This window comes from Protopterus annectens, chromosome 10.part0 (assembly GCF_019279795.1).
Source record: "Protopterus annectens isolate FY-2018-M chromosome 10.part0, PAN1.0, whole genome shotgun sequence".
Classification (NCBI taxonomy): Eukaryota; Metazoa; Chordata; order Ceratodontiformes; family Protopteridae; genus Protopterus; species Protopterus annectens.
The window spans coordinates 381,864,908-381,892,765 of NC_056744.1; the positions used below are offsets into that span (position 1 = coordinate 381,864,908).

At 41.3% G+C, this 27,858-nt stretch overlaps 1 protein-coding gene across 2 annotated transcripts in view; it reads right to left on the reverse strand.

Annotated features, from left to right (window-relative positions):
- The window catches only part of CCHR10.PART0H1orf21 (chromosome chr10.part0 C1orf21 homolog), a 1,277,964-nt gene that overhangs the window by 81,107 nt on the left and 1,168,999 nt on the right, over nt 1-27,858 (reverse strand). For both annotated transcript variants that reach the window (XM_044085302.1, XM_044085303.1), the window contains exon 4: nt 23,031-23,107. In XM_044085302.1, coding sequence (XP_043941237.1) covers nt 23,031-23,107 — 77 coding nt within the window. The remainder of the gene's footprint in view (nt 1-23,030; nt 23,108-27,858) is intronic.

Genomic DNA, 27,858 nt, shown 5'->3' on the forward strand with positions numbered 1-27,858 from the left:
CATCTATGAACCTATATCCACAGTAATTTGACCCAGCAGTACAGACAATCAAAACGAGTGTAAAGAAACCACTGCCCATACCAACACAGACCCAAGTCACACATGATTTTAAACACAGTATATGTGTGATTTGGATCTGTGTTAGTACGGACAATGGTTTGTTTACCTATCAACTTATGAAATAACAGACACTAAAATTCATCAGTGTGGGTTATTATTTAAGGGTATATTCAGGAGGTATTTTACTTATTTATTTTTTCGAATTTGTTGCCTGGGGTGGAGTGCTACTTGAAGTAGGCCAATTTCAGGATCTGCCTGGAAAAGTAACTATATTCACATAAAGCAGTATAAACAAATATTTCAAACAACTGTATATAATTGTCAGTAATTAAAGCACACAACACAAAGTAGTATAAAAACAGAAAGAGAATACATTTTATAATGAATTTATACAGAGAAGAGGATGTTTGAGTAATGATGGTGGGGGTGTAATGGATAGAGATGCTCTTTTTTAGAACCCGAGGGAAAGTAACAGAACTAATCCAAGTACAAATTGTACTGACAAAGGAAGAAACTGACACATGCAGTTCAAAAAATGTAATAGGAAAGATGCTAAGGTCTTGTTAAGGTTAGCTGGCAGTTATAGGAATATTGGGAGCATGACTTACTTACCTGGAGGTAGTACTGAATGCATCAAAGCTCTGGATATTGCAACTATTGCAGAAATATGGGTGTACAACTTCTGGGACTGAGATACATATATTTTAGGATGCTTTGCATAGGAGCAGGGTTGGTAAAGGTGGTAGAAGTGCATCTATACCTGTAAAAGATGGTAACAAAGCAACACCAAAACAAAGGGGTTACTTCTGAGAAGGCAGTCTATGAAGACGTACTCAATAAAAATGCTGAAAACTACTACAAAATATTCAAGAGAAGTTCATGCTGTTATACAGAAAAGAAGCAGGATGGAGCATGACAAGAGTTACTGAATTACATAAATGGGGTGGACCAACGGCTACAGTTGGGCTTTAGTGTAAATCAGTTAACATTGAATCTGGGTGCATTTAGTATATTCAAAGAAAGCTAGTGGAGGAATTATGAAAATTGCATATGAGTAATTAATATGACAAGCTGCAAAACTAGGGGAAAATTAGATTTAGCATTTAGTAACAAAAGGAAATTTCAAAAAATTGGGCCAGACAACCAATAAGAAATAGTGACCATGCAACATTTTTTGAACTTTAAAAACTGTGGTGGAACTTGAGTTAATTATAATACTTTCAGGGGTCAGTCAAAATAATTTCTCTAAGTGGTGGGGAGCTGAAGATGCACTATGGGATATCTTAAACAGGCTTTAAATGATGGCACAGGATTTGTACCAAAAGGAAGATGTTTATACGTCACAGCTAAATGCTGATATTAAATATATTAGGGAAACTAGACAAGCATATATTCAAGTGATTAAAGGAGGGAAAGACAGACAGAAAGTGCAGTCGTGTGTGGAAATTTCCCACAGTAGCAGATGCAGCACTGCTGCACTAGTGTTAACATTCTAGGATGTCTGATGCAAAAGGCCCCAACAGCCAACCTCACTCCCACAGCTCCACACCCTTCCCCCTCCTGGTCAGGTGGATACCTACATCCCTGGGTCATCAGCACACTGCCAGTATAAAGCAGGTGTCCACCTCTTCCATTTTTGGCTCCTTCTTGCACATAGAGCAAGGGGTAGGACCTCCATATCTGGACCCCTGAGAAAAGTCTTATTCAATTGGAAGGGCTACCACAAGCTGACTCCTGGCTATTGTGCCACACCAGGCAGAAAGACCAGGGAACCTGGCTTCCCACAAAACTATCCAGACATGAGGAGGTGAAAAGATCAGAGTTAATGGCAAATTTGGAGGCATAGGAGGGAGAAACAGATACACACCCAACCCTGAAATATCCCAAGGGAAAAAAGGGAAAGTGGGAGGAGCAAATGAGTGTGAAATGTGATCCTACACTACCATCAATGTAAATTCTTTACAAAACTTTGCTACGTTCATTGTGGATCACTGTTGTACTATTGCTTACCAGAGGGAAGACTTGCAGTATGTATTAGGACTGGCTGTTGGTTATTTGCTGTAGAAGGCCCAGTAGAATGGTTTAGCATATCCTACACTGGTTCAGAAGGATGTCCAATTTACAATGTTTTGACCGAGTGCTGAGACAGAATCAAGTTTTTGCCTCAGAAACCAGGCAACAACAGGAAACAGTGTGCCAGCCACTTTGAGATAGTCTGCATGGAAACCTGTTCACTTTCCCTTTTAGATGCAAAAGATCAAAAAGCTGGTCATATCTTCTTATGCTGTTGTCACTATCTAGACAATATCATGGTAACCAGTGAACACTGAGCGAATGTGTAGATAAGCAAAGAAGACTGGTTACTGGATCAATTTAATCAAGGAGGTTTCTAATAAAACATGGCTCTGTCTTGTACAGGGATGAACCCTGACTGTTCTCTAGGTGACAAGGATTCAATTAGTGGCCACAGCATTGGAGGAGCCACGTGGGAATGAGAAAGGAATGAAGGAAGAACAGGAGGGGCCCATCCTAGAAGTGGTAAAAATAACACTAAAGGAAAATGAAGCCATGGAAGCAGCAGGTTTAGATGAAGTCAGAGTTACAGGCGGCACAGTGGTGCAGTGGTTTGTGTTGTCGCCTCACAACAAGACATTCTCCAGTTCGATTCTTGGCTGGGGTGGAGTCTGCATGTCCTTCCTGTGTTCATGTGGATTTCCTCCGAGTGCTCCGGTTTCCTCCCATATTCCAAAGACATGAGTCTGGAGTGTTTCTCCCCAGACCTCCACTGAAAATGGGCTCTGTCCCAGTTGGACTTTCCCGGTAAACAAATGTTAAATAAATAAAGAAATAAAATAAGGTATAGATCTCAGTTTGGATATGTCCAGAGCAGGCCATGCTTACTCAGCCTGGTGGATTTTTTTTTAAAAGGTTTCCAATACAATAGATGAAGGCAAAATGGTACACACCACATATCTTTACCTGGCCAAATCTTTTCATAAAATTCCTGATTCAGGCATAGTAGAAGAGCTAAATAACCTGGAAATAAACCCCTACATCATCCACTGGGGTTACCAAATGGCTCACAGGATGAAAAAAATCAAAATAAGGGAGATTACCACCACAAAGACACCAAATACCAGTGCAGTCATGTCACTACACTCTGTATCATATAGACTGCTAAGAGGTGACCCGTGTCTAGCATACAAAGCATCCTCTTACCCATCACTGATGTATTTACTACACATCAGTATGTCCAATGCCATCAGAAATACTCGTTTTAGGGAACTAAACCTCTCCTGCAACATCAACAGAATGGTTTGGTGGGACAGGTACATCTCCCAGAGGAGAACAGTTTGGTGGGACAGGTACATCTCGCAGAGGATACCACTGCACAGGAACAGTCTCTTCATCCACATTAAACAAAGTTCATTCCTGTTCACAGCAGCTTAGTTAGGATGGGGTAAGAAGGGCAATTGCCCTGATCTTTCTTTAATGTAATATCAGCTTTTAAAAACTGGTACTGGATTTGTGGTCAAACCTGAGTGCAGCAGCACTCTGTGTGTGATTTAAACTGTAGCAAGAAGTTTCCTAAAGCTTAAAAGTAAAAAGAAGATTATTTTTAAACTAAAACATGGGTGCTGAAGCACTCCATGCAGGCAGGGTATAAACTGTAGCAGCTGTCTGCTAAAGTTGTAGCAAGCAGCTTTCTAAAGTTTAAAAGTAAAACAAGATTATTTTTAAACTAAAACATGGGTGCTGTAGCACTCCATGCAGGCAGGGTATAAACTATAGCAGCTGTCTGCTAAAGTTGTAGCAAGCAGCTACCTAAAGTTTAAAAGTAAAAAGAAGATTATTTTTAAACTAAAACATGGGTGCTGTAGCACTCCATGCAGGCAGGGTATAAACTGTAGCAGCTGTCTGCTAAAGTTGTAGCAAGCAGTTTGCTACACTTTTAAAATAATTCTTTTTAAAGTTAAACATGAACACTGTGATGTTCAGTGCAGGCAGTGTACAAACTGTAGCAAATGTTTGCTACATTTGAAGCAGACAGCTTGTTACAGTTTAAAATGAGATTTTTTTAAATAAAATATGTTGAAGGAGGGTTGGGGGCAGGGCACAGAATCGGGACCTGAATGGCCAGGGCAGGAGGGAGGGGTGTGTGTAGTGCATCTGGCTACCTGGATGGTCTTCTAGTAAGAAGAATGTCCTTTTTTCCCCTGTTTGCTCTTGAATGTTAGAAGTGGGGTGTAGATCTAACTGTAATAAGCCTTTCACTTAATGATTGGCTTATTACAGTGAAGTGCTTCTTTTTTTAATTTATTTATTGATTTTTTTACTCTTCACTTGAAAAGCTGAGTGGGTGGGAAGCTGGTTCATAATGCTGGCCCAGGGCTCTGGTCTGTCCATATTCAGGTGTAACTTGGATCTATATACTTCAAGACTGCACCCCCCCCCCCCCTTACTGATGGACAGAGGCAGCTCCTAAATGCTTTATCCACTTAGATTCTCTATGGTATGACTCCAGATATTCTTATTTGGGTAATATACAACTACTGATCATACTGATAAGAGAATGTGCAGACAGTAGAAAGTAAGATGGGAGATGAGCAGTTCAAATCAGGATGCAACACAAATGACCCAATGTTTGCAGCAAGAGAGACAGCCGAGAAGAAACTAGAGATGAAGAAAGTCCAACTGGGCATTCATGGATTTGGAGAAAGCATATGACAAGGTCCCAATAAAGATGATTTAGGCATTCCTGCTGTGGTTCAAAGTTCCATAAATATTGGTACAATTAGTGTAGTCTTTGTACAAGGACCCAATGACTCAAGTACGAACAGTGTTCAGTTTCACACAGGGGTTCCAAGTGGGAGTGGGTGTGGATCAGGGTTTGGTTTTGAACTCACTGCTGTTCATACTGGTGATGGACTACACTAGCAAACAAAAGGTGGGAGGGGACATAACAATGTTACTGTATGCAGTCAATGTGGCATTACAGGCAGTCTCTGAATAACAACTTCAGCAAAGGATTGGAGAATGGAATGCAAAACTGAAGGCACATATGATGAAACTGAGCAAAGATAAGGCAGTTGTAATAGCAGCAAATGGGGAAATCAGAAGCTGAGAATTGAGATAAAAGGAAAACCAGTGGAACAGGTTAACAATTTCAAGACTCTGGGATGGCTGGTTGAGGAAAGGGGAAGTCTGAATAATGAGGTAAAGCTAGAATCAAAGGGGCTGCAGCCATCTGTCATAGTGTGTCAGGGGTTGTGTATGACAGAAGAATGCCAAAGAAGCTGAAAAAACAGTGGTGCAACCAGTAATACTCTTTGGAACAGAAACATGGGCAGTAAAGGCAAAGCAGTTGAAGAAGCTAGAGGTGATGGAAATGAAGTGCCTGAGAAGGGTGGTAGAATGTACATGGTGGGACAAACGAAGAAATGAGGACATCAGAGCAGAAGCCAAAGTAGCTCCAATTGCAGAAAAGATCAAAGAGAACAGATTGCAGTGCAGAAAGGCAGAAGACAATCTACTGGAGATGATTTAGGTCAGACAAGAAAAAGGTAACAGGATATGAGGGTGTCCAACAAAGAGTTGTGTGACAGAAGACCTGAGACAGTCAGGTATGACTTTCAAAGAAGGCAGGAGAGTGGCATTAAACTGAGTGACAGAGACGACGACAGATGACATGACTCCCTGACCCCATGTAAAATAATGGGAAAAAGGATGATGACTGCTTTGAATGCAAGACCGTGGGAAGGATTGTTTGCATGAAGCTGCAAACTGACTTATTATGTAATGGTTTAAAAGATAAGAAGCCATGTGAAATTACAGAAATTAGATCTGTCCATGCTAAGTAAAGACTGTTTTTTGACTACATGAGGATTTGGACAGGATTAAACCATTGGAGGTAATGTTGCCAGACTTTAGCTAGGTTACTAATTATTGCCACACTGGAGACAATGAGGACGTTACATGACAAGTGGGTCAACAGAATGACCAAAATGCATTAAAGGATGATTGGGGAAGTTGCTGAAATGTGAATTAGCCAATCATATGGAAGTATTGAGGGGGGGTTAGAGGACTAGTGCTACAGTCCTCTTTTACTCAACCTATACAGTTTTTGATACTACTATGTAATTACAGGATATTGTCATTTTGAAAGAGAATCCAAAGTAGAATCGAGGGTGGGAAAATACAGACAAATGTAATAAAGAAAGAAAAATTAAGTAAATGGCAGAGACCGAGATATAATCATAAAAACTCCAGCATTTTCTACTGATAATACCATTTTTGTTATGTCACACATTTCTACTAAGCATTCCTTACAGCATGACTTTCTCTTGACGTAGTCATGGACTTGCTAGAATAATTTAACTACAAACATTTCATAACTTTCTTTAAAGACTGCCCTTCTAATTATATTGTGCACCATGAACAATCAGATGTTGCTTGATCTCCTACCAAATTAATGGTAGCTGGAACTGATTCATGACAATTTTTTAACAATCACTTTTAAGTAGCCCAGTGCCTCATACACTGCCTACTTCATGTGCATTTCCTGTAAGAACCACAGATTACTTACAAACTTTACTTGGGAGATCCTTCTTTCTGTCAAAAGCTGACTACAGTCTTTTGCTACCTGTTGTAAGAAGGTTAAAATCACTTTACAGATTTTATACCATTTGATTCTGTTACATTAGCAATCTTCCATTTGTTAACAAACCACTGTCACCTATATACACATACATAGGCAACGTAACCGAGTACTGAGGAACTGTAGTTTCCACGCCTTAATGATGGTGCACACTTTCATTTCTGTACAACTACTTTTCCCTTTTGTCGCTGTACATATAAATAGGTAAATTCATTTTACATGATAGAATATGGTTTCCAATCAGTCCCGTGACTTACACAATTAATAAAGTGAAGTTGCTAGACTTGTCACATTATTCCAATCCAACTAATAAAGACGTACTAGACTGTCATCTATAACTTAGAGATGCCTTACTTTTCAAAGCCAAAATCTTTTAAAGTGGTGACATTTACAGGAACAAAAATAATCCAGGAAATGTATTGTTATGTTTCTTTTAGTTACACTTCATTATCATAATGGACCTCATAAATCAGGTCCCATGGATGCTGTGTTTTTTGCTTTGGAGAGAGCAGTTCTCACTTGGGCGTTGGACATGTTTGGGGGGCTGCAATCGCTTGGTATAGATATCTCTCCTTTTGGGGGGGGGAGAAGTTTGCACTGAACCTGTCAGCCAGTATGTTGGCAATGTCTGTAGGATCAGTAATCTTCACATCATTTTGAACTAGTTCTGAGCATATCTGGGAGTTTCCTCCCAGGTTTCTAACATAGCTAAAGAAGGCCTTGTGATTGTCTTTTGAGTCTTTAGCTATTTTTCTCTCAAAATTTGCTTTGGATGATTTTATGAGAGCTCTTAGTTTTTTACTTATAGTGATCAAGGGTGTCTTACCTTTTAAGGATTTTGCTCTATCTTGTAGTAGCTTCCTCCTTTTGTTGTAGAGTTTATTTATGGCTGGGGTCCACCAGACTGGACGCTTGCCTTTGGTACAAAGAGTCTTTGTTTTGCTTGGGATTGCCTTATCCATGCAGTCCTGCAGGTGCTGGTAGAAGGCATTTGTAAGTGATTCAGCGGCTTGAGTACTGTTTTCCACCGGCTCGGGGGCCTTAAAGGAGACCACACCAGTCTTTAGAAGTGTGAAGTCGGCTTTCGAGAAGTTCTTTACTGTGGTCTTTTTTATTTCAGGTGGGGTGGGATGAGGACCTCCAGCGAGATTAGTTTGTGATCTGATCTCACCAGTGAGGGGTATACTTCCGGTGTTGAACATTGTGCTCCCATGTTCGTGATGATGAGATCAAGTATGTTTTCTCCTCTTGTGGGGATGGTGACTAGTTGTTCCATGGCATTTGAGTTTATGAATTCCAGGAACTTTTGGGCTAGGGTGTTTGGGCTTGAGTAGTGTTCCCAGTCTATATTAGGGTAATTGAAGTCACCTAGTATGATGGTGTTTGGTGATACATTTATCCCCTCTAGTGTTTTCAGGAAGGCCATGTGAGGTTCCTGAGTTTGTGAGGGTGGCCTGTAACATACTACAATTTGCAGAGCAGTCTTGCCTATGGTTAATTGCACCTGGATGGTCTCCGATGCATCGTGCGTTGCCACCAGTCTTGAGGTGTGGGTGTCCTTGATGAATATGGATACCCCCCCTCCTTTCTTGGTATTGTCCGGATTTGGGGCCGGAACGCATGATAAGAGGTAAAACCTGATAGTGCTGGGATGCTCTCAGGAGCCTTGAACCAGGTTTCTGTCACTGCACAGACATCGATGTTCTCCATACTGAGAAGGGCCTCGAGTGCGTGCATTTTGAGATTTAGACTTCTGGCATTGAGCAGCATTACCCTTAGTTTTTTTCCTTTTTTGTGTTCTAGGGTGGTAGGTTTAGAATTTGAGCCTTGGCTAAAAAGGCACTATGGGGGTGGCAAGAGCCTTTGCCAATATCCGGAATCCCAGGGTGACAGGTGCAAGCCGTCCCTTGAGCAGCGTGGCTTGTCCAGCATGTCATCCCAGGCAGACAGACATTGGATCCCCTTTGAATGACACCAGAGTTTAAGCCAATTGTTAAAGCTGATCATCTTATCTCTGTATTGTGGCATCATTCTTGGTGAAGGTAGGATACTGCTCAAGGTCAGGGTCATACCTGCCTGGGCTACATAATCAGAGAGCTCCTCAATGTCTCTTTTCATGTAGTCCAAGGAGGTACGTCTCAGGTCGTTTACACCAGCGTGGACAATGACTGAGTCGTATTTGTACCTGCTGTTGAGAGACCTGAGTGCTTGCGTTATGGGTTGCACCTAAACTAAACGATGGCATTTGATATGAAAGACAGGTTGCTTTGTTCAAAACAGATGTTGATGTACACAGCAAGGGGATTTTAGGTGTACAGAAAACATTGTTAGTTTGCCATTAAAAACACAAAGGTTAGGCCTTAACTGGCATATACACTTGTGAAGGCCTTAGAGCCGGAAGGAAACTGACATTGCTGAGAGAGTGCAAACGGGAGGGAACACATACGAATAACATCACATAAGCTTGTTTTCTTTTCACTGCAGAGAATTAAATGAGGTAATGGGATGTGGACAAACAAAAATTAAAGTTGTACAGTGGGACTACCAGAATTTTGAGGGAAGGAAAAAAATAGGGTCTCATCCAGATAGAGCAGTTGAGCTGCTTTAATGGCCATCTGTTAAATTCAGGTGACTACATTACAAGAGCAAGTTACTCTGTTTTGCTGTTTTTAGTAATACACTTAATTAAAATGCCACAACGCTAAACACAGTCTTGTGCAACAGATGATTTATTCCATTATGCCTTCAATTTCTCTTTTATCAGCTTTCTGAACTTTTCTCAAATTCACTTCATCTGTCAAAAATTATATCCAGAGGTTCATTATCCAAAAAGGATCTCATTCCTGAAGGAAACAACAAAGATCTTGTTGCATCCAGAGTTGAGACCAGTCTGACACTCCGTTGAGGGTCTATACTAGATCACCGAACGCTTAAAAAAGCGAACGGTGATTAAATCGACCCTATGTAAGCAAAAGCTTACAATTTCGAACTGTCAGAACAGCGATTTTTTTCCTAGGGAAAAAAAAATCGTTCCAAAAAAAACCCCAAAAAACACTTTAAACATTACATTAAATTATTCGAAAGAATGTGTCTTCAGTCTTCTAATAGGGAACCTCTCTTGAGGTACCTTATTACAATGGAAGATATGGTGAGCTCTTATTTGGAGCAAACCCTCTACTTTAAATATTGAGCCAAGATTGGCTGCCCTTAAGAAAGAAGACTTGAGAAAGAACTCCATCATATGCAGACTGCTCGTCTCCTGTGCAGGACAGTGGTTTTTAGCAGTCCAAGAGATCTCCACAGGTTGTACATCTGAAGCAGTGTTAGTTGCAATTTCTAAGTGAAATTCACTCAAACAAAAAGAGTCAAGGAGGAACGTCGCCACAACACCTCTCACTGGTCAGGTACCCTGAAGAACATCTCATTGGAAATAAACGGCTGTGACAGCTAAGGCTATCAAATGAAGGACTGTCTGATCTCAAAGCAAACAAAAGGTCTGTAAGCCATGAGCCTGGATTCCTGATCCTTTACCTTGTGCCTAGATGCCTCATGCTGCTCTGCCCTTAGACTAACATCACCTGCACATTCCTTCAAGTGATAGTTCTTTCACTTCTCTTCTTCCAAAACTGTTTCTTCAAGCAACTAAAAAAACATCTGGGGCACATTCATATGAGATTACTAGGCTAACAGCACAACAGTCCTTACAAAGCTAACCAATACATAACCTAACTTTACTCAATATATGGCCCCTAGGGACAAGAGGATGGCATGGATTTAAGCACATGTCTTGAGTACCTTACAGATTGCCATTAGGGGCACAGGTGCTACCTCAGGTGTGAATTTACAATTCCCCATCCATTAATCCAAATTACATTTGAAGAGGACCAGGGAAGGGCTCTACTTAATGTGAATTAGAAGCCCATTCCAAAGAAGGGGGAATTTCTGAGACACATCTCTCTCTCTCTCTCTCTCTCTCCAGCATGTTTTGCTTGAGTCACTAAGTTTAAATCCCTAGATCAGGTGACCCTCATGCTGTTTGAGTTGCAGACTGTAACATCTCCATCAGGGCTGGATTTGTGAGTGTCTTGCAGGACAGCCATAGGTCATCTCTTAATAGTCGGTAGGAGACAGAGTAAAGGGATAGGGATTTAGTTTATCTGGATAGGACATGTTACTTACACCCTGTATTTTCTTTGTGAGGAACCTCGGAGATTGTTTCAGCTGCTGTATGTACCTAGCCAAGTACATGCCAAATGGTGCACTGTACTCTGTATCATTGGTCTAATGAGGGCCAAGCACAGCATAACTACAATGTCCTTGGATCTGGACGTCATACTTTTACTTATAACTTGTGCCACACAGAAAGTCTTCCCACCAACGTTCAGACTACTATTTATATGTGTACCTAGATCTCTCACCTCTGAGTCTACTCTTAGGAGTATGCTATTGATGTTGTAATTTGCAGGGGTATTTGACTTCCCAAAGGGTATGATAATGCGTGTTTCTGCATTTAGTTTTAGACCATGGTTCTGGCAACAATCATTTGTCTGATCTAGACCTTCCTGAAGGATGTCTGTATCATTGGGGGATTCAGTGATTACCTTCAGCTTGCAGTCATCAGCAAACTTTGGCATCCAGGGGCCTTCCACATAAGCCTTGACTTCAGAGCAGTATATTCTAAATAGGAGTGGTCCGAGCTCTTAGCCCTGTGATACGCCCCTAGTAACTGGCCTCTTGCTGGAGCTAGATTTACCTACTTTAAGCACAGGTGTCCTGTCTGTGAGCCAAATGGATATCCATCTGGAGATGAAAGGATTTATGCCTAGTTTTGTGAGTTTATTTATAACACCTGTGTGGGGAATTGTATCAAATGTCTTTGCCAGGTCGAGGTAGGCAGAATGTGCTGTTTTACCCTCATCCATGGCCTTAGTGACTTTCTCAAAGAAATCTACCAGATTCAGTAGGCATGAACTGCCCTTCACAAGCCCAAACTGGGTTGGGTCCAGTATATGAAGGTTTCCTGTGTCACTATTTATCAGGTCTATGATTATTCTTTCTATGGCCTTACATATAAGACTAGTCAAGCTTAAGGGTCTGTAATTTCCCATGTCAACAGATGGTCCCTCTTTATGCAGAGAGATGACTGTTGCTGTCCTTCAGTCTATAGGGACAAAGCCAGTCTTCCAGGCTGTGGTTAAACAGATATCCTAATGGGCCTGATAAGTCCTGATTTAAGCTGTATAAGAGGCAACCAGGTATATTATCAGGCCCTAATGAAGCCATGTTTTTAGCTTTAGAGGGCACAGTGGCAACTTGTTCTTTGGTGATAATTGACAGACGAGTGGTGGAGAGCATTTCTTAGCTTCTGGTTGAGTACAGGTGATGCCGTCTATGACTAATTCCACACATTGTTGGGTGTTGCCATTAAGACTGCGGACATAACTGAAAAATGCCTTATAGTAATCTTTACCTTTGGAAGGAATTTTTACCTCAAAGACTGCTTTCAGAGACATGACTAGCTCCCTGACTGACTTGTTTAGACTAATGAGGGACTTTTTGCTCTGTTGTGTACATTCCCTCTTTCTTCTCGACAGAATTTTCTTTCTTTTGTTGTACAGCCTATTAAACCCCGGGGTCAATCACTGTGGTTTAGTTTTACAGTTTTGACTTGGGTTTATTTTGGTCTGCCACTGCTGCTGCTATGCAGTTCTTTATATGGTCATACAGGGCATTTGCATATGCCTCTGCATAGGTGTCTGTGTTTTGGGGATTTGGCAGAGCTGGAAACTAGTTGTGCCATCCCTTAATAGGAGTAATTTACCTTAGAGAAGTTCTTAAAGATTTTGGTGTTAGGTGGGGAGACTAGTTTTACATTGATTTCAAAGAAGACCACTTTGTGATCTGATTTTACTTATTTATTTTACATTTGTTGACCGGGATTGTCCGACTGAGATGAAAAGCTCTTTTTCAGTGGAGGCCTGGGGAGAAAAGCTCCAACATATTATGCAATTTTCATTATAAATTAGCATTAAACAGCAATGTTACAGGATTATTACAAGGCATTAAGTAGCAATAGAATGTTATACAATTTCAATAATCAGGAGTATAGCATAACTATTTCAAAATGTATAAAAACAAATGTGAATCAGGAGTATACTTAACTATTTCAAGATGTCTAAAAAGAAATATGTCATTAAGATGAGTATAGTTTTTGGGGTAAGTGGTTAAAAAAACTGTTTTATCATGATGTAGTTGCATGAAGGCAAGACAATTACAAAAGAATGTTTGAGGCAATTTGCTTAACAGATTTTAGAAGACAGCAGAAAGAGTATCTAGAAAGAGTGATCTTACCAGTGAGGGCATCACACTAGGAAGGAGTCACAGCGGTCTCCGCTATTTGTGAGTACCATATCTAAGATATTTGTTCCCCTAGTGGGAGTGCAGACTAGCTGCTCCAGGGCATCTAAATTTACAAAGTCATAAAATCTTTCGGCCTGCATGTTAGTGGTCATCCCAATTACTGGAGGGTTAATTAAAATTACCCATGAGTATGGTATTGGGCTGGATGGTGAGTGATTCTAGTAACTTCAGGTATGACGTATGGGTGTCCTGGTTCATGGTGGGGGACCTGTAGCTGGCAAGAAGATGTTTTCCTAGTAATGGACTTTTCCCATAGTAGCTGTAGCATGTCATATTGTTTAACTAGACTTGAGGTGTGCTTATCTTTTACACAGAGATACACCTCTGCCTTTGGTTCTTTCATGTTCAGTGGGTGGTCGGAACGTATGAAAGGCATTACAGCCATGCACTGCTGGAGTGTTTTCCATGGCTTTGAACCATGCTTCAGTAACTGCACAGACGTCAGCATTCTTACAGGTGAGGAGACTTTCCAGGGAGTGCAGCTTCTTGTTGAGACTCCTAGCATTGCGCAGTAACACCTTTAACCTGTCCTGAGTAGCTTTTGTTTTGTTGGAAGACTTGTCTGTTTGGCAATGGCTATAAAGGCACTAAGGGGTGGATAATGTTTTGGCCAATATCCCAAAGCTTAGAGGTGGCAGGCGAAGACCATTCCTGGCAAAGCAGTGTGGCCTGTCAATCATGTCTTCCCAAGCTGACAATTATTACACCCCTTTGGAATGGCACCAGCAGCTAAGCCAATTGCTAAAATTGATCATTTTCTACTAGTACTGTGGTATCACCCTTGGAGACAGTAGACTGCTGCTCAGTGCTAGGCTCAAACTTGCCTGTGACACACATTCTGAGAGCCTCTCTTCATATAGTCCAAGAAAATATGTCCCAGGTCATTCAGACCCACATGGACTATGAGTCATGCTGACACTTAAGGGTAAGCGATCTAAGTGCTCCTGCGATCTGGCAGATCTTGGACACTGACAAGGAACTAATTGTAACCTTCTCCCTATCCATCCTGTTAAGAGGGACATCAGTCTCCTATGACAATAACAGTGGATTACTGAGTGTTTCACCTTAAGGGCTTAGTAGCTGGAACACAATGAGATGTGGCTTTATGTGCTGTGCTGGGAATTGTCTTATTTGTGTGCATGCAGAGTTTCTGAGGACTGCACCTGAGAGAACTTTGAGGTTTGGACAAGTTACATATGAGCACTTCTGCATATGTGAGTCAATGTATGTGGTCCTTTGTGTGTGCGGTGAGTGACGTGTACGAGTCTCTGACAACCTGTTTGTTGCTTTTTGTGTCTGTATATGCGAGTCTAGCCTCCAGTGTCAATATGTAACTACATCTCTCAAATACTGTATTTGTTTGAGAATTAAGTGGTTGTCAGTGTCCACCAAACAGGATGCAGAGATAGCAGGAAAGTGCCCATCCATGGTTGCAGGTACTAATGTGTCTTTCCAAGGGATATGAGTGGGTGGTGTTTGTAAGCAGATGAGGGAAGGGTGCTTATTTGATGTAATCTGCAGCTAGCCTAACAGCAATGCTGCCCAGCACCCAAACCAGATGCTCTCGAAGCAGCAATAGTTCTGGGTGGTATAATGAGGTAAGGGTACACCTAAACAGTTCTAACTAAATGTGTAAATGCTGCTCACCACACAAACTAGTTGACCCATGAGTAACACAGGACTGAGGTAAAGTTCCAAGGTAATTTTTACAGGGAAATTTCAACTTCTGGTGATTGGATGTATACAAGGCACCAGTAACTGCCACTGTGCAAATACCACCTTTGAGTAAATGTGAGGCTTATATACAATCAGAAAAAAGCAAGTAAGCACACAATGAGCTTTCCACTAGCAATTCAGATAGGTGAAATCAGCCCTCTCCTGCCACAGGAGTGCAGAATTTGACCCATTTAATGTAAAATAACTTGCAAGTGTTTAGGAACCACAATCAGATGCCTAATGCTAACTAAAATGCTAGATACAATGTAGTTCAGTGTAGAACAGCAGACCTTACAGAAGTTTAAAAATGCAACTTTAAACTGTAAAGAAGTGCAAAAAATCAAGAAACAGCAAAGTAAACTTGAACGGCATGATAACAATAAGCATGCCAGTGGAGAATGACGCTTAACTGTTTGTGTGTTGCCAAGACTAGTTTCAGATGTTAGCAAAATCTCTCAAAGTCTCTGGCGTCATCCCCAAGAGATGAGCATCTCCGGATAAACGAGCCAAGACTCACACAAATGCAAGACTTATATTCATGTTTGCGTAATTATGCAGACTTTGTTTAAATACAAAGATAGCACTCCATCCATACAAGGGTTTTGAATATCACCTCCAGACTCCCAGAGACCCACAAACTGAACTAAAGATCACCCAAAACAACACAAACTACCAATAATTCACATCACGTCACAGGACACCCTCCAATTCACAGCATACCACAGGACACCATCCATGCTCCTTGACACTTTTGTTAGATTATTAAAAGAATACTCAAAGAATTCCTTTATTCTGGGAGACTTCAACTGGTCCTTAATGAACTGGAACACCTATACCTCTAACTTGGGAGTACTCCCCAGAAAACAGTTAATAAAACCATTAGAGGTCAAAATACCTTCACAAACACAGCCTAGATCTACTATTGCTCGGTCTCTTCCTTTCAAAGTTAAGATTAGCCATAAACTTGTGAAATTCACTTTTATGACCACCAAAGCTGTCAAAACTAATATCTCTGAATTTGAGGATTTCAAATGAGCAAAGCTCATACATTCTATGATACATCTCAAAATATGTCTGTGTCAGTACCAGCTCTGATCATGGCAGTAAACTACATAAAGAAGCTCAACTCTCACTAAACAAATGCATGGAGACTGGCAGTCTTAAACAGCATAAACATATACTGGGAGAGTCAAAAACAAGCCACCTTAGTGGTCCAGCAACATAAGTTTTACAAGAGAAAGAAACAAGTCCTCAAATCAAACAGCATATCCAAAAACTCAGCATGGCAAGGACAGTGTCAAAAATAATACTAGGGAATTGAAAAAAAATATTAGGATTACTAAGCAACCCATAAACTTAAGTTAGCTATTGTAGTGAAGGATAATTACATATTCTTCTTTAGATACGATAGGAAATTAAGGAATAATATGCAACCAGTGTTCAGAACTTGTAAATGGCACCATCAGCTCTAACATAATAGATGGTGCCAATAATTTAGCTAACTTCGCTACAAAGTTTACCTCTGAAACATCTATACAAACTCAATGCATCTCTGAATCCCACACACCCCTATTAGCAGAAAGGAACACAATCGGAAAGCACTATCAAAGACTAAAAATATTTCTTCATTGGGACCTGAGAACATACCTGGATGTTTAATAAGAAAAAGAGTTAAATATGCCTTTGCTGAACCCTTACAATAAGTCTTTAACCTTAGCTTTGTTACAGGATTTCCCAGAATAAGTTGCACAGTGATGGTAATGCCCCTTCATAAGGGTGGCCCTACTACAGGCCCCAGTAATGATAGCCCGAATAGCTTAACAGGCCTGATTTGCAAAGCTTTAGAAAGTAGTACATCTAACCTCATCAATTACAATATCAAAACAAGAGGTAGGTTTAACCTTCAACAGTTTGGCTTTGTCAAAGGGAAACCATGGCTACTACGTTTAGTCTACTTCTTTAAGATGGTTACTCAGGCTGTAGACAATGGCCGTGTTCTTTAAGCAGCTAGTAAGAAAGTCAAATGCTTTAAAAATGGATCACAAAGTAAGATGGTTAGCAAACTAACAAAAAGATAGAACCCATATATATATAGTTCATATAGCAGTTGCTTCATCTCAGACCATGAAGGTACCTGGTGAAATCCTCCAGGACTCTGTACTGGGACCTTTCCTTGTCCACACTTACTCCTGGAAACCGGGACTTCTGGTTGACTAGGTTTGCAAATAACTACATACTGGGTGTCACTGTCAAGATCCCCTCAACAGCTGTATTCTTCGGAAAGAATTAACCCTAGAAAATACGTGTACTGAAAAGGTGCTCAAATTAAATGAAAAGAAGTACCCCTGCGCAGGTACACAACCCCTACCTTCAACATACAGTAAGGAAAATGGCGTACTACAAAACAAAAATACAGTCAGGGACCTTGGAACCTGGGAAAATAGTACTTCTTTCAAGTCTCTTCAGTCTTACTTGCTAAACAAAAATAAATGCAAACACTTCAGAGATATTGGCTATTGCACTTCTTTGCCACCCCCCTCCCCCCATACACACTTCCAGTCTCTAATTATCAGGCAGCTAATAACTCTCCTCTGTATTCCTCCTTCTATTACTTTGACCCCCCCCCCCCCCGGCTCCACACTATCAACATAACATTCTAGGGAAAGGCTGCGAGTTAAAGCCTAAATGTTATAATGACTCCTTTCTTTTATACTATTTGTTTGGCAGTTTTATGCACTATATAGCCTGAATGCTGCAACAACTCCTTTCTTTTATACTATTGTTTGGGTAATTATCTACACTATAAGGTTCAAATGTTACAGCAACTCTTTCTTTTACACTTGTGTCTTTCGGCTTTTCCCAGTTAGGGGTCGCCACAGTGGAACTCCGGTCCGCTAATGATTGGCAGTTGATTTTTACGTGCTGAGTTGCCAGCCCTAATGCACAACCTTCAAAGAAGGTATGCCCATTCATGCATGTCTCTACGCAGAAGACGCTCTAGCTGAGAGTCAAATCAGTCAGCGTCTTACTGTGAGGCGACAACGCTACCGTAGCACCACCACCTTTTTAAGTAATTCTCTGTACTATATTTAGGTATTACGATTACTTCACTTCACCCTGTAAATTACACACTTTAATTTAATATTATGCACTTTCACATTCTGTTTCCACATCCTACACAGTTCAACATTCAGAGAAATTAGGTTCTCTTCTCATAATAATAAAATTTTAAAATGTTTGTAAATTTAAGTTAACAGAAACGTTCATAGATAGGTTCTAGGCTATCAGCCAGAGGGCCTACGTAAGCCTAGCCAACCATGTTCCCTGGCTTACACTACCTAAAAAAGTTATTTTCCTGTGCCACTGACAAGCAGAGACACAGAAGTGATCCCCAGGGGTATATTTCCTATTTCCCATCCACTCATCAAGATTTTTCTTGAACAGTGCTAATGAAGAACTTTGCTTGACATAGATGGGTAGTCTGTTCCACAGTATGGGAAGTCTCTGGGACAGGAATCTATCCCTCCAGCATGTCCTGTTTATTGTGGTGACAAGGTTTACATCCCTAGACCGTGTAGCTCGGAGGGATTGGGATTTCTTTAGGTGTAGCATGTCCAACAGCTCTGGGTATGACATAGCTTTATAACAGCCATAAACAAACTATACAATAGAAGGAGGAAGCTACTACATGATAGAGCAAAATCCCAAAAAGGGAAGGCATCTCTGATCAGTATTAGCAAAAAACTACGGGCACTCATAAAATCGTCCAAGGCCAGCTTCGAGAGAAAAATTGCACAGGACACTAAGGATAATCACAAGGCTTTCTTTAGTTATGTTAGGAACCTGGGTGGGAATTCCCAGATATGCTCAGAATTAGTCCAAAATGACAAAAAATACACCGAGCCCACAGACATTGCCAACATCCTAACTGACAGGTTCAGTGCAAACTTCTCCCCCCTCTCCCCACCAAAAGGGCAAACATCTATCCCAACAGAGTGCTGCCCCCCTGACATCTCAGATGCTCAGGTAAGAGCCGCCCTCTCCAAAGCAAAAAACACAGCATCAATGGGACCAGATGGTGTCCCGGGCTGCGTCCTACATGAACTCCAAGAAGAGCTAAACCCAAACATAAAACTACTGTTCAATATTAGCCTTACTACAGGATATGTACCCAAAGAGTGGCGTACAGCAACAGTAGTCCCTCTCCACAAAGGTGGTGCCTCAACGGATCCTGGAAACTATCGCCCCATAAGCCTGACTAGCTTGGTCTGCAAAGCTATGGAAAGGATCATCATGGACCTCATAAATAAAGATATTGGGGACCTACAGACACTGGATCCTACCCAGTTTGGCTTTGTTAAGGGCAGATCCTGCCTCTTAAACCTGGTCGATTTCTTTGAAACAGTCACCAAGGCCATTGACGAGGGGAAGGTGGTCCACACAGCCTACCTGGACCTCGCAAAAGCCTTTGATACAATACCCCACTCGGGCATTATAGATAAGCTCACCAGCTTAAATATAAACCCCTATGTCACTAGATGGGTTGCAAACTGGCTCAAGGACAGAACTCACATGGTTAGAATTGCTGGAGCCATGTCAGACACCAAACCAGTTACAAGTGGCATCCCACAAGGCTCAGTCCGGGGACCTCTCTTGTTCGGCATATATTTCTCGGCGGTACAGGCCAACACGGAAGGACTGTGGCTGACCAAGTTCGCAGATGACTGCAAACTGGGCGCCATAATCAACTCTCCAGCCGACACAAGCATCCTCCAAAAGGGCCTCATAGAAACAGACAACTGGTGCCAGAGCCATGGCCTCAAGCTAAACGCCAAAAAGTGTATAGTCATCCCCTTTGGCAAAAACAAAGTGCCCACAAATTACCACATAGGTGGTAATCCATTAAGTACAGAAGAAGTCATTAGGGACCTGGGGACCCAAGTCGATAGCAATCTCTCATTTGACAACCACGTGGCCAAAGTGGTTAGAAAAACATTTTATATAGCCCACCTAATCATGAAGGGATTCACATCTAGATCAGGGAGGTCATCGTGCCTCTTTACTCATCCCTCATCAGGCCCATAATTGAGTACAATGCCCTTTTGGGATGTACCTTACCAGACACCTGCAGCAACTGGAAAGACCCCAAAAGTACCTCACCAAGAGGATCAAAGGGCTCAAACAGATGCCATATGCTGTCCGGTTAAAGAAACTCCAGCTCTACTCAGTGGCATACCGCCTGCTCAGAGGCGATCTGTGCCTGACGTATAAAGCCATGTCCAACCCAGAATTAATGGACATGCTGCACCTCAGAAAATCCAAATCCCATCGAGCTACGCGCTCGAGAGACTTGAACCTCAGCAGTGAAATAAATAGGACATGCTGGAGGGACAGATTCATAACCCAGAGGCTCCCTTCACTCTGGAATAAAATCCCAGTCCAGGTTAGGCAGAGTCCCACATTGACTCTCTTCAAGAGGAATCTTGATGAGTGGATGGGAGATCGTAGGTTTACCCCGGCTATCACTTCTGTGTCACTGTTAGACAAAAGCACAGTATACTAACCTCAAAAAAAGGCATAGCAAAATTAATTTAAAATGGGTGGCGAAAGCCAAACACACTCTGGCTAGGCTTATAAATGCCCTAGGGCAGATAGCCTAGTATGAACCTATGAACCTATGTTAGGCAGAGATCACCTCGAAGTAGACGATATGTTATGGAGTAAAGCTGAAGTTTTTTGAGACGGTCAGTGCAGGGCATCTGTTTGAGGCCAGTAATCCTCTTTGTGAGGTACTTCTGTGGCCTTTTCAGCTGCTGCAGATGTCTTGTGAGGTACATTCCAAAAAGGGCGATGTACTCTTTAATGGGTTTAATGAATGTCGAGTAGAGGGGAACAATGACCCCTTTTTTCCAGGATGAGAACCCTTTTATGATGAGGTGTGCCACGCAGAAGGACTTCCTGACTACTGTGGCGATGTGACTATCAAAGGACAGACTACTGTCCACCTGGGTCCCAAGGTCTCTTATCATACATTCTGTGTTAAGTAGACTGCTGTCTATGTAGTAGTTCACGGGTGCAGAATTTTTACCAGAGGGGATGACAATGCACTTTTTGGCATTGAGCTTGAGGCCATGGCTCTAACATCAGGCATCTGTCTCAGTGAGGCCCTTCTGTAGGATTTCCACATCATTTGCAGAGACATTGGATTTCTGGAGCATTTCTCCCCGGGCCTCTGCTGAAAACAGGATCTGTGGAACCTAGTCGGACTTTCCCGGTCAACAAATGTTAAATAAATAAATAAATTTGGGGACTCGACTATGGTTCCTAGTTTGCAGTCATCTGTGAACTTCATTAGCCAGAGGCCTTTTGTGTTAGCCTGTACTTCAGAGAAGTAGATACCAAACAGGAGCGGTCCCAGGACTGAACCCTGTGGTACTTCATTGTTTACGCATCTTAATGTACATTTTAATCTATTTACATCTTTTTGTAATTTGTTTTATCTGTATTTTTACTTACAATAAGATGCATACACATTGCAAAGAGCTGTAATCTATTCTATCACTATGTATTCTGATTTTATCTCGTTACTGCATACATGGCCTGGGTCTTGACTGGAAAAGGTCCTTGAACCAGTTCAAGTTCATGGTTAACTTGGGTTGACAGTTTCCTCTCTTTCAATTACCAGATTAATTATATCACACAAGTACAATGTTCCCTTTGATGTCCCACATTATACATATGAAACAAGTACAGAAGCCTCAAAAATTCCTCACCAAGACAGGCTAGAAGGCATATCTCTTTAGTCAGTACTATAAAGACTCACGATGGACAAACTGTGCCTCACCTATCTTGCCATTACATAACCTGTTGTATTCAGTCTGTATCTCCTTAAGTCAAACAGCTCCGCAAAGACAAGAACAAGGTGCCTAAACCTTCATCAGTAAATAAACAGAGATGGAGAAAGAGATTCATTACACATTGCCTACCCATGTGTAGGATAGACTTCCCCTGAAGGTTAAGAAATGCAACACCTTATCAATCTTTAAAGACAGCCTAGATATTTAGATGGGTACCCACAAATTTAACCTGCCTAGACTTTATTGAGAAGGGGGGTACAGCCTGAGGGAGGGTACTGGCAAAGCATTGATAGACATGAGGCTAAATTGGAGGCAAGACAACTAGTAACAGTTGCAATTAAAGATGTTGTATGAAGGTTTGTGGCAGATCAAACAAAACTATGATGGACTTTTGCTGGTACCTAACATCACAAATTGTCTGTAGGCTTGGGAAGATCAGGTCTCATTTCCTGGAATGGAGTGAAGACATGTTTGTTGCAGAAACTGTAAGTAGGAGGAACGAAAGTGAGGACTGTGATAATGAGTGTGCTGCTTAACCCTGCTGACGAGGTGCCAACATAGGTCAAAATGAGGGTTCCCACAAGACAGGCTGCTAAGTTTTTTTTTTTTTTTTTTTTTTACAGAGTGGAAAGCAGATCCCATTGATTTGAGTTCACTTTAACAAACTTCTCTAAGGAAGATTGCATTCCCTCTACTTATATAAAACCTGTATAAACAATGCACTAAACAAAAACAATATACAATGCACTAAACAAAAACCTGCATAAACAATGCACTAAACAAAAACAATATACAATGCACTAAACAAAAACTAAACTGAACAAAAACCTACATAAACAATGCACTAAACAAAAACAATATACAATGCACTAAACAAAAACTAAACTAAACAAAAACCTGCATAAACAATGCACTAAATAAAAACAATATACAATGCACTAAACTAAACAAAAACCTGCATAAACAATGCACTAAACAAAAACAATATACAATGCACTAAACAAAAACTAAACTAAACAAAAACCTGCATAAACAATGCACTAAACAAAAAATCCAGAATCTGGGTGCCACTTAACCAGAAATAAAATCAAATACACGACTGCTATGAACTTACCATTATCACTCCACCTGACAAAGAGACATAGGAGCTACTGAAGGAAAATATTTTCTGCACAAAAGGACTGCGTCTTGGTCAGGACAATATTGCTAAAGACATTACCAGCTGAAAAGGTAGCAACTTCTACTGCATACAATTTACTTTTAACACACTGATCAAGAATGCCATGAAAATGTTTTATGTACAACTGAGGCTTACTTACTTCGCTCTTGGTGGGTGCACAAAACCTGGCACTTCTCTGCCTGATTTAGCTCTTACATTTGAACCAGAAATTCTGTCCTAAAATGGAAAACAAATACAGATTTTGAGCATTTTAGAGATACAGTTACACACCAAAATGTACATCAGCATCTGCAGGCAACCACATGATTTTTCACTTTAGTTTTGTAACTATGGAAGAAACATTAACTGTCACCAACATTATTAATTAATGAGTCAGGGTAAACAAAGAAGCATCCAAAAGAAACAGAGACAAAGTAAAGGCTCCTAATACTGCATGTACCACAAATCACTAACATCACAATCGCATGTCTGAAGGGCACAGCAGCATTCAGCAGGCTAGCTGCTGCTCTATTTAGGAAAACATGCATAATCATTAGATATCCACTGGGGTCAGCAAGAAATGTCAATAAACCAAAGGTAACTTACTCCCTCAAAAACAAGCAGCAGTTATGTAATAAATTACCACAGTACCTCCAGTATCCGCAACTGCTCCAAGCCCATAAACTGATATATAACCAATCACCATACCCAGCTATTCACACCACCCTAAATCAGTACTTACCTAAACTGCTTCAAGCCCTTAAAGTGATATATAACCAATCATCATACCCAGCTATCAACACCATCCTAAATCAGTACTTACCTAACCGAAAATGACTTTCCTCTGAACCGCAACTAATTTCTGTTTACAAACGCAATAAATCCACAGGACATTTACTAGACTCAAAACACTGTTGCTAAGCACTGGAAAAACATACCCATGAATGTCAGAGCGATATCAAGTACTCAGTTGTTTTAACACTCCCGAAAATACTGCAGTCTCCGAGACATGGTTTAAAGCCACGGACAGCACACCAACAGTGCAGGGTTATAATGCCTTCCACACATTTAGGCTAGCTACTTCACAGGCAGGGTCTAAAGGTGGCAGTGTCTATTTACATCCAAAATAAATATAATTCAAGGCTGGTCAAACAGGACAATGCACTTGAGCTGCTCCATGTTCAAATCACCATAGTTAAAATCCAATACCACTTCCTTGCAAGCTGTAGGTCCCCCTCCTCTATGACCCAGGAAACTCATACCATGTATTTAAACTTATTAGAAACACTAACCATCCAACCCAATACCATATTCATGGGTGACTTTAATTACCCCACTATTAAGTGGGAATTGTATACGACATCAATCGTACATGCACAGAGATTCCTGGATTCTGTAAACAAAAACTCCCTGAACCAGATAGTCAGTACACCAACCAAGGGTACAACCATACTGGATCTGGTCCTCACTAATATGGGACACTGCTGCACATCCCCTACTGTAATGTCTTCCCTGGTAAGGTCAGACCACAAAATGGTCTCCTTTGAAGTAAAAATAAAACCTGGACCCCCCAGTTAAACGGGGAATATTCAGGAACTATTCTAAGGCTAACCTCCTGCTATTAAATGAGAACCTGGCAAAATTTCAAGCCCCTATAAACCTTGAGAACACTTCTGCCTATGCATAACTGTTCACAGAAACCCTGTATAAGCATGTTAACAGCTGTATAGAGGCATCTGTACCCACCAGGTAGACGTACAGAACTAACTAAAAAAACAAGCCACCCTGGTGGAATCACAAAATCAATTGGATGTAAAACAGGAGGAAGAAAATCATGGCAAAAATTAGGAGGTGCAGCATCCAGCAGGATAAAAACACTCTCATCAAAGTAAACAAACAACTCAAAGGACAAATAAAGTCTACCAAAGCCAAATTTGAGGTAAGCGTGGCCTCCCAGGCCAAGGACAACCACAAAGCATTCTTTAGCTATGTCCGCAACCTCAAAGGCAATACACAATTGTGTGCAGAGCTCATTGTAAATGGAGCCACCTATACTGAGCCAGAAGATATAGCAAACCTCCTGGCTGATAAAATTCAGCTCCAGCTTTACTCCTCTCTCCCCCTCAACCTTCCCTCAGGAAATACCATCAAATATAATTCCCCCTACTATCACTAGGGAACAGGTCTTTAATGCTCACTCTAAGACCAAGAACACTGCATCAATGGGCCCAGACAATATCCCAGGATGCCTTCTAAATAGCATGAAACATGACCTATCAGGGCCTCTGGAATTACTATTTAACTGTAGCCTCCAAACAGGCTTCGTGCCTCACAAATGGAGAAAGGCAACAGTCATCCCTCTGCACAAAGGTGGGCCATCTACAGACCCTAGAAACTACTGACCCATAAGTCTCACTAGTCTTATAATGTAAAGCCATGGAAAGAATTATCATGGAGATGATCAACAGAGATATAGTAAACCTCCAGACACTGGAACCAACCCAATTTGGTTTTGTAAAGGGCAGATCATGCCTACTCAGCCTGGTAGACTTCTTTGAGAAGGTCACCAAAGCAATGGATGAGGGCAAAATCGTTCATACTGCCTACCTTGGCCTGGCCAAGGTATCTGACACAATACCTCACTCGGGCATTGTTGACAAAGTCATGAGGTTAGGTACAACCTTGTATGTCACCCATTGGATAGCCAAATGGCTCACAGACAGGACACAGGAAGTTAGAATTCAGGCATCCACCTCTACAAAGAGGCCAGTCACAAGTGTAGTCCCTCAGGGATCAGTCCTTGGACTGCTCCTTTTTGGCATTTACTTCTCAGAAGTCAAGACCAATGTCAGTGGACTCTGGCTGACTATATTTGCAGATGATTGCAAATTAGGAGCTGCCACTGAACCTCACACTGACACAAATGTTCTCCAGAGGGGGCTGACATAGACAAACAACTGGTGTCAGAGTCATGGACTAAAACTAAATGCCAAGAAATGCATAATAGTATCCTTTGGGAAGTCATCCATCCCTGGTAACTATCATATTGACAACACACCCCTTAGAGTTGACCCAGTAGTTAGGGACTTCAGGACACACATAGATAGTAATCTAGCCTTTGATCATCGCGTATGTTGCACAACTTATAAACAAAGGTATGGCATCTAAGTCCAAGGAAATCATTGTTCCACTGTATTCGACATTCATCAGACCTATCATTGAGTACAACGCCCCCTTTGGTATATAAGTAACCAGGCATATCCAACAACTGGAACGTCCTCAGAGGTTCCTCACTAAAAGAATACAGGGCATAAGTAATACGTCCTATGCGGACTGCCTCAAGGCCCTATCCCTGTATTCTGTCACCTACAGGCTTTTGAGGAGATAGCTATGCCTGGCATACAGGGCATTGTCAGACCCCACTCTGATGGACCTCCTGCATATCCACAAAACAAACAGTACCAGAATTACCCATTCTAAAGTCTCAAACCTTGCCTGTGACATAAAAAGGACCTGCTGGAGAGATAGGTATGTATCCCAGAGACTACCCCATCTATGGAAGAGGCTCCCCATCCATGTGAAGCAGAGTTCTTCCCTAGTCCAATTCAAGCGCAACATGGACAATTGGATGGGAAACCGGAAATTCATCCCATGTTTGGTACCTATGTTTCTGATGTCTGACGAGCCTGATTTGCAAAGCCATGGAACGCATTATCATGGAACTTATAAACAAAGACATTGGCAACCTTCACACACTGGACCCCACCCAGTTTGGTTCCGTAAAGGGCAGATCTTGTCTCCTCAACCTGAATGACTTCTTCGAATCAGTCTCCAGAGCTGTGGACGAGGGTAAGGCGGTCCACACAGCCTATCTGGACCTCGCCAAGGCCTTTGACACTATCCCCCACTCTGGAATCATAGATAAACTTACTAAGCTGGGCATAAATCCCTACATTACTCGATGGGTTGTCATCTGGCTTACTGACAGAACTCACACTGTAAAAGTAGCCGACTCAAAATCCAGCTCCCCAGGATTCCATTGAAAATGGGACTCATGTCCAGTTGGACTTTCCCAGTAAACAAATGTTACATAAATAAACTGCCACGGTTCAGATCTTTCAACACAGTTTTATTTTTGTGGCATTTCTACCCCCTCTTCAAACACAACACCCCTTAACTAATATAACTAACTTCAGTAACAGAAATTTCAAAGTTAAATACTTTCAAGTAAATATCTGGTGTAGATTTCAAAACAAAGTGGTCTTCAATGAACTGCTCTCATAACAGGGTTAATCTTACCAGCAGTGAATATATTGCCTAGAATACAAGAACACAACTATACAGTGTAGCTTTAGTCATGTTCTCACACAAAAGCAACCCTGTTACAGTAAAACGAGTCACACAACAGAGAGCTCAGTGGGGACAGAGTATATTCATGAGATGGTAAAGATCTCTAGTAAAAGTGTATCACCACGGAATGGAATCAGTAACAACAATATTAACAAAGGTTCAAATGATCATATCCATCTATCTATACAAGGCAGCACATTGATTTATTCATTAAAATCTCTGACTCACAGCTCTAGAGTTCTGGGTTCAAGCCCAACGTTCACTTACTGTATGTGAATCAAAAACTTGCTGACTGCCTGTCTACTCTAAACTGTACACACACACACACACACACACACACACACACACATAGATGTTAACGAACATCCAAAATTCATATGGCTGAGACCATATGATCGAATTTTTGGAAGTTCGAATGTTTTCAATGGAGATGGCCGTACTGCTCAGATCGGGAAATTTACCCTTTTCTTCACTGTACTGCGATCTCGGAGTTGGTATATTTAATTAGCAGGGGGTGAGGGGAGTGCAGGGAGGCTTGCCCCCTGCAAAAAAACATTAAAAAAAAGAAAGTTTTTGTTTTTTATTTTTTTAATGTTCAAACTTCTGAAAATTCGATCATATGGTCTCAGCCATATGAA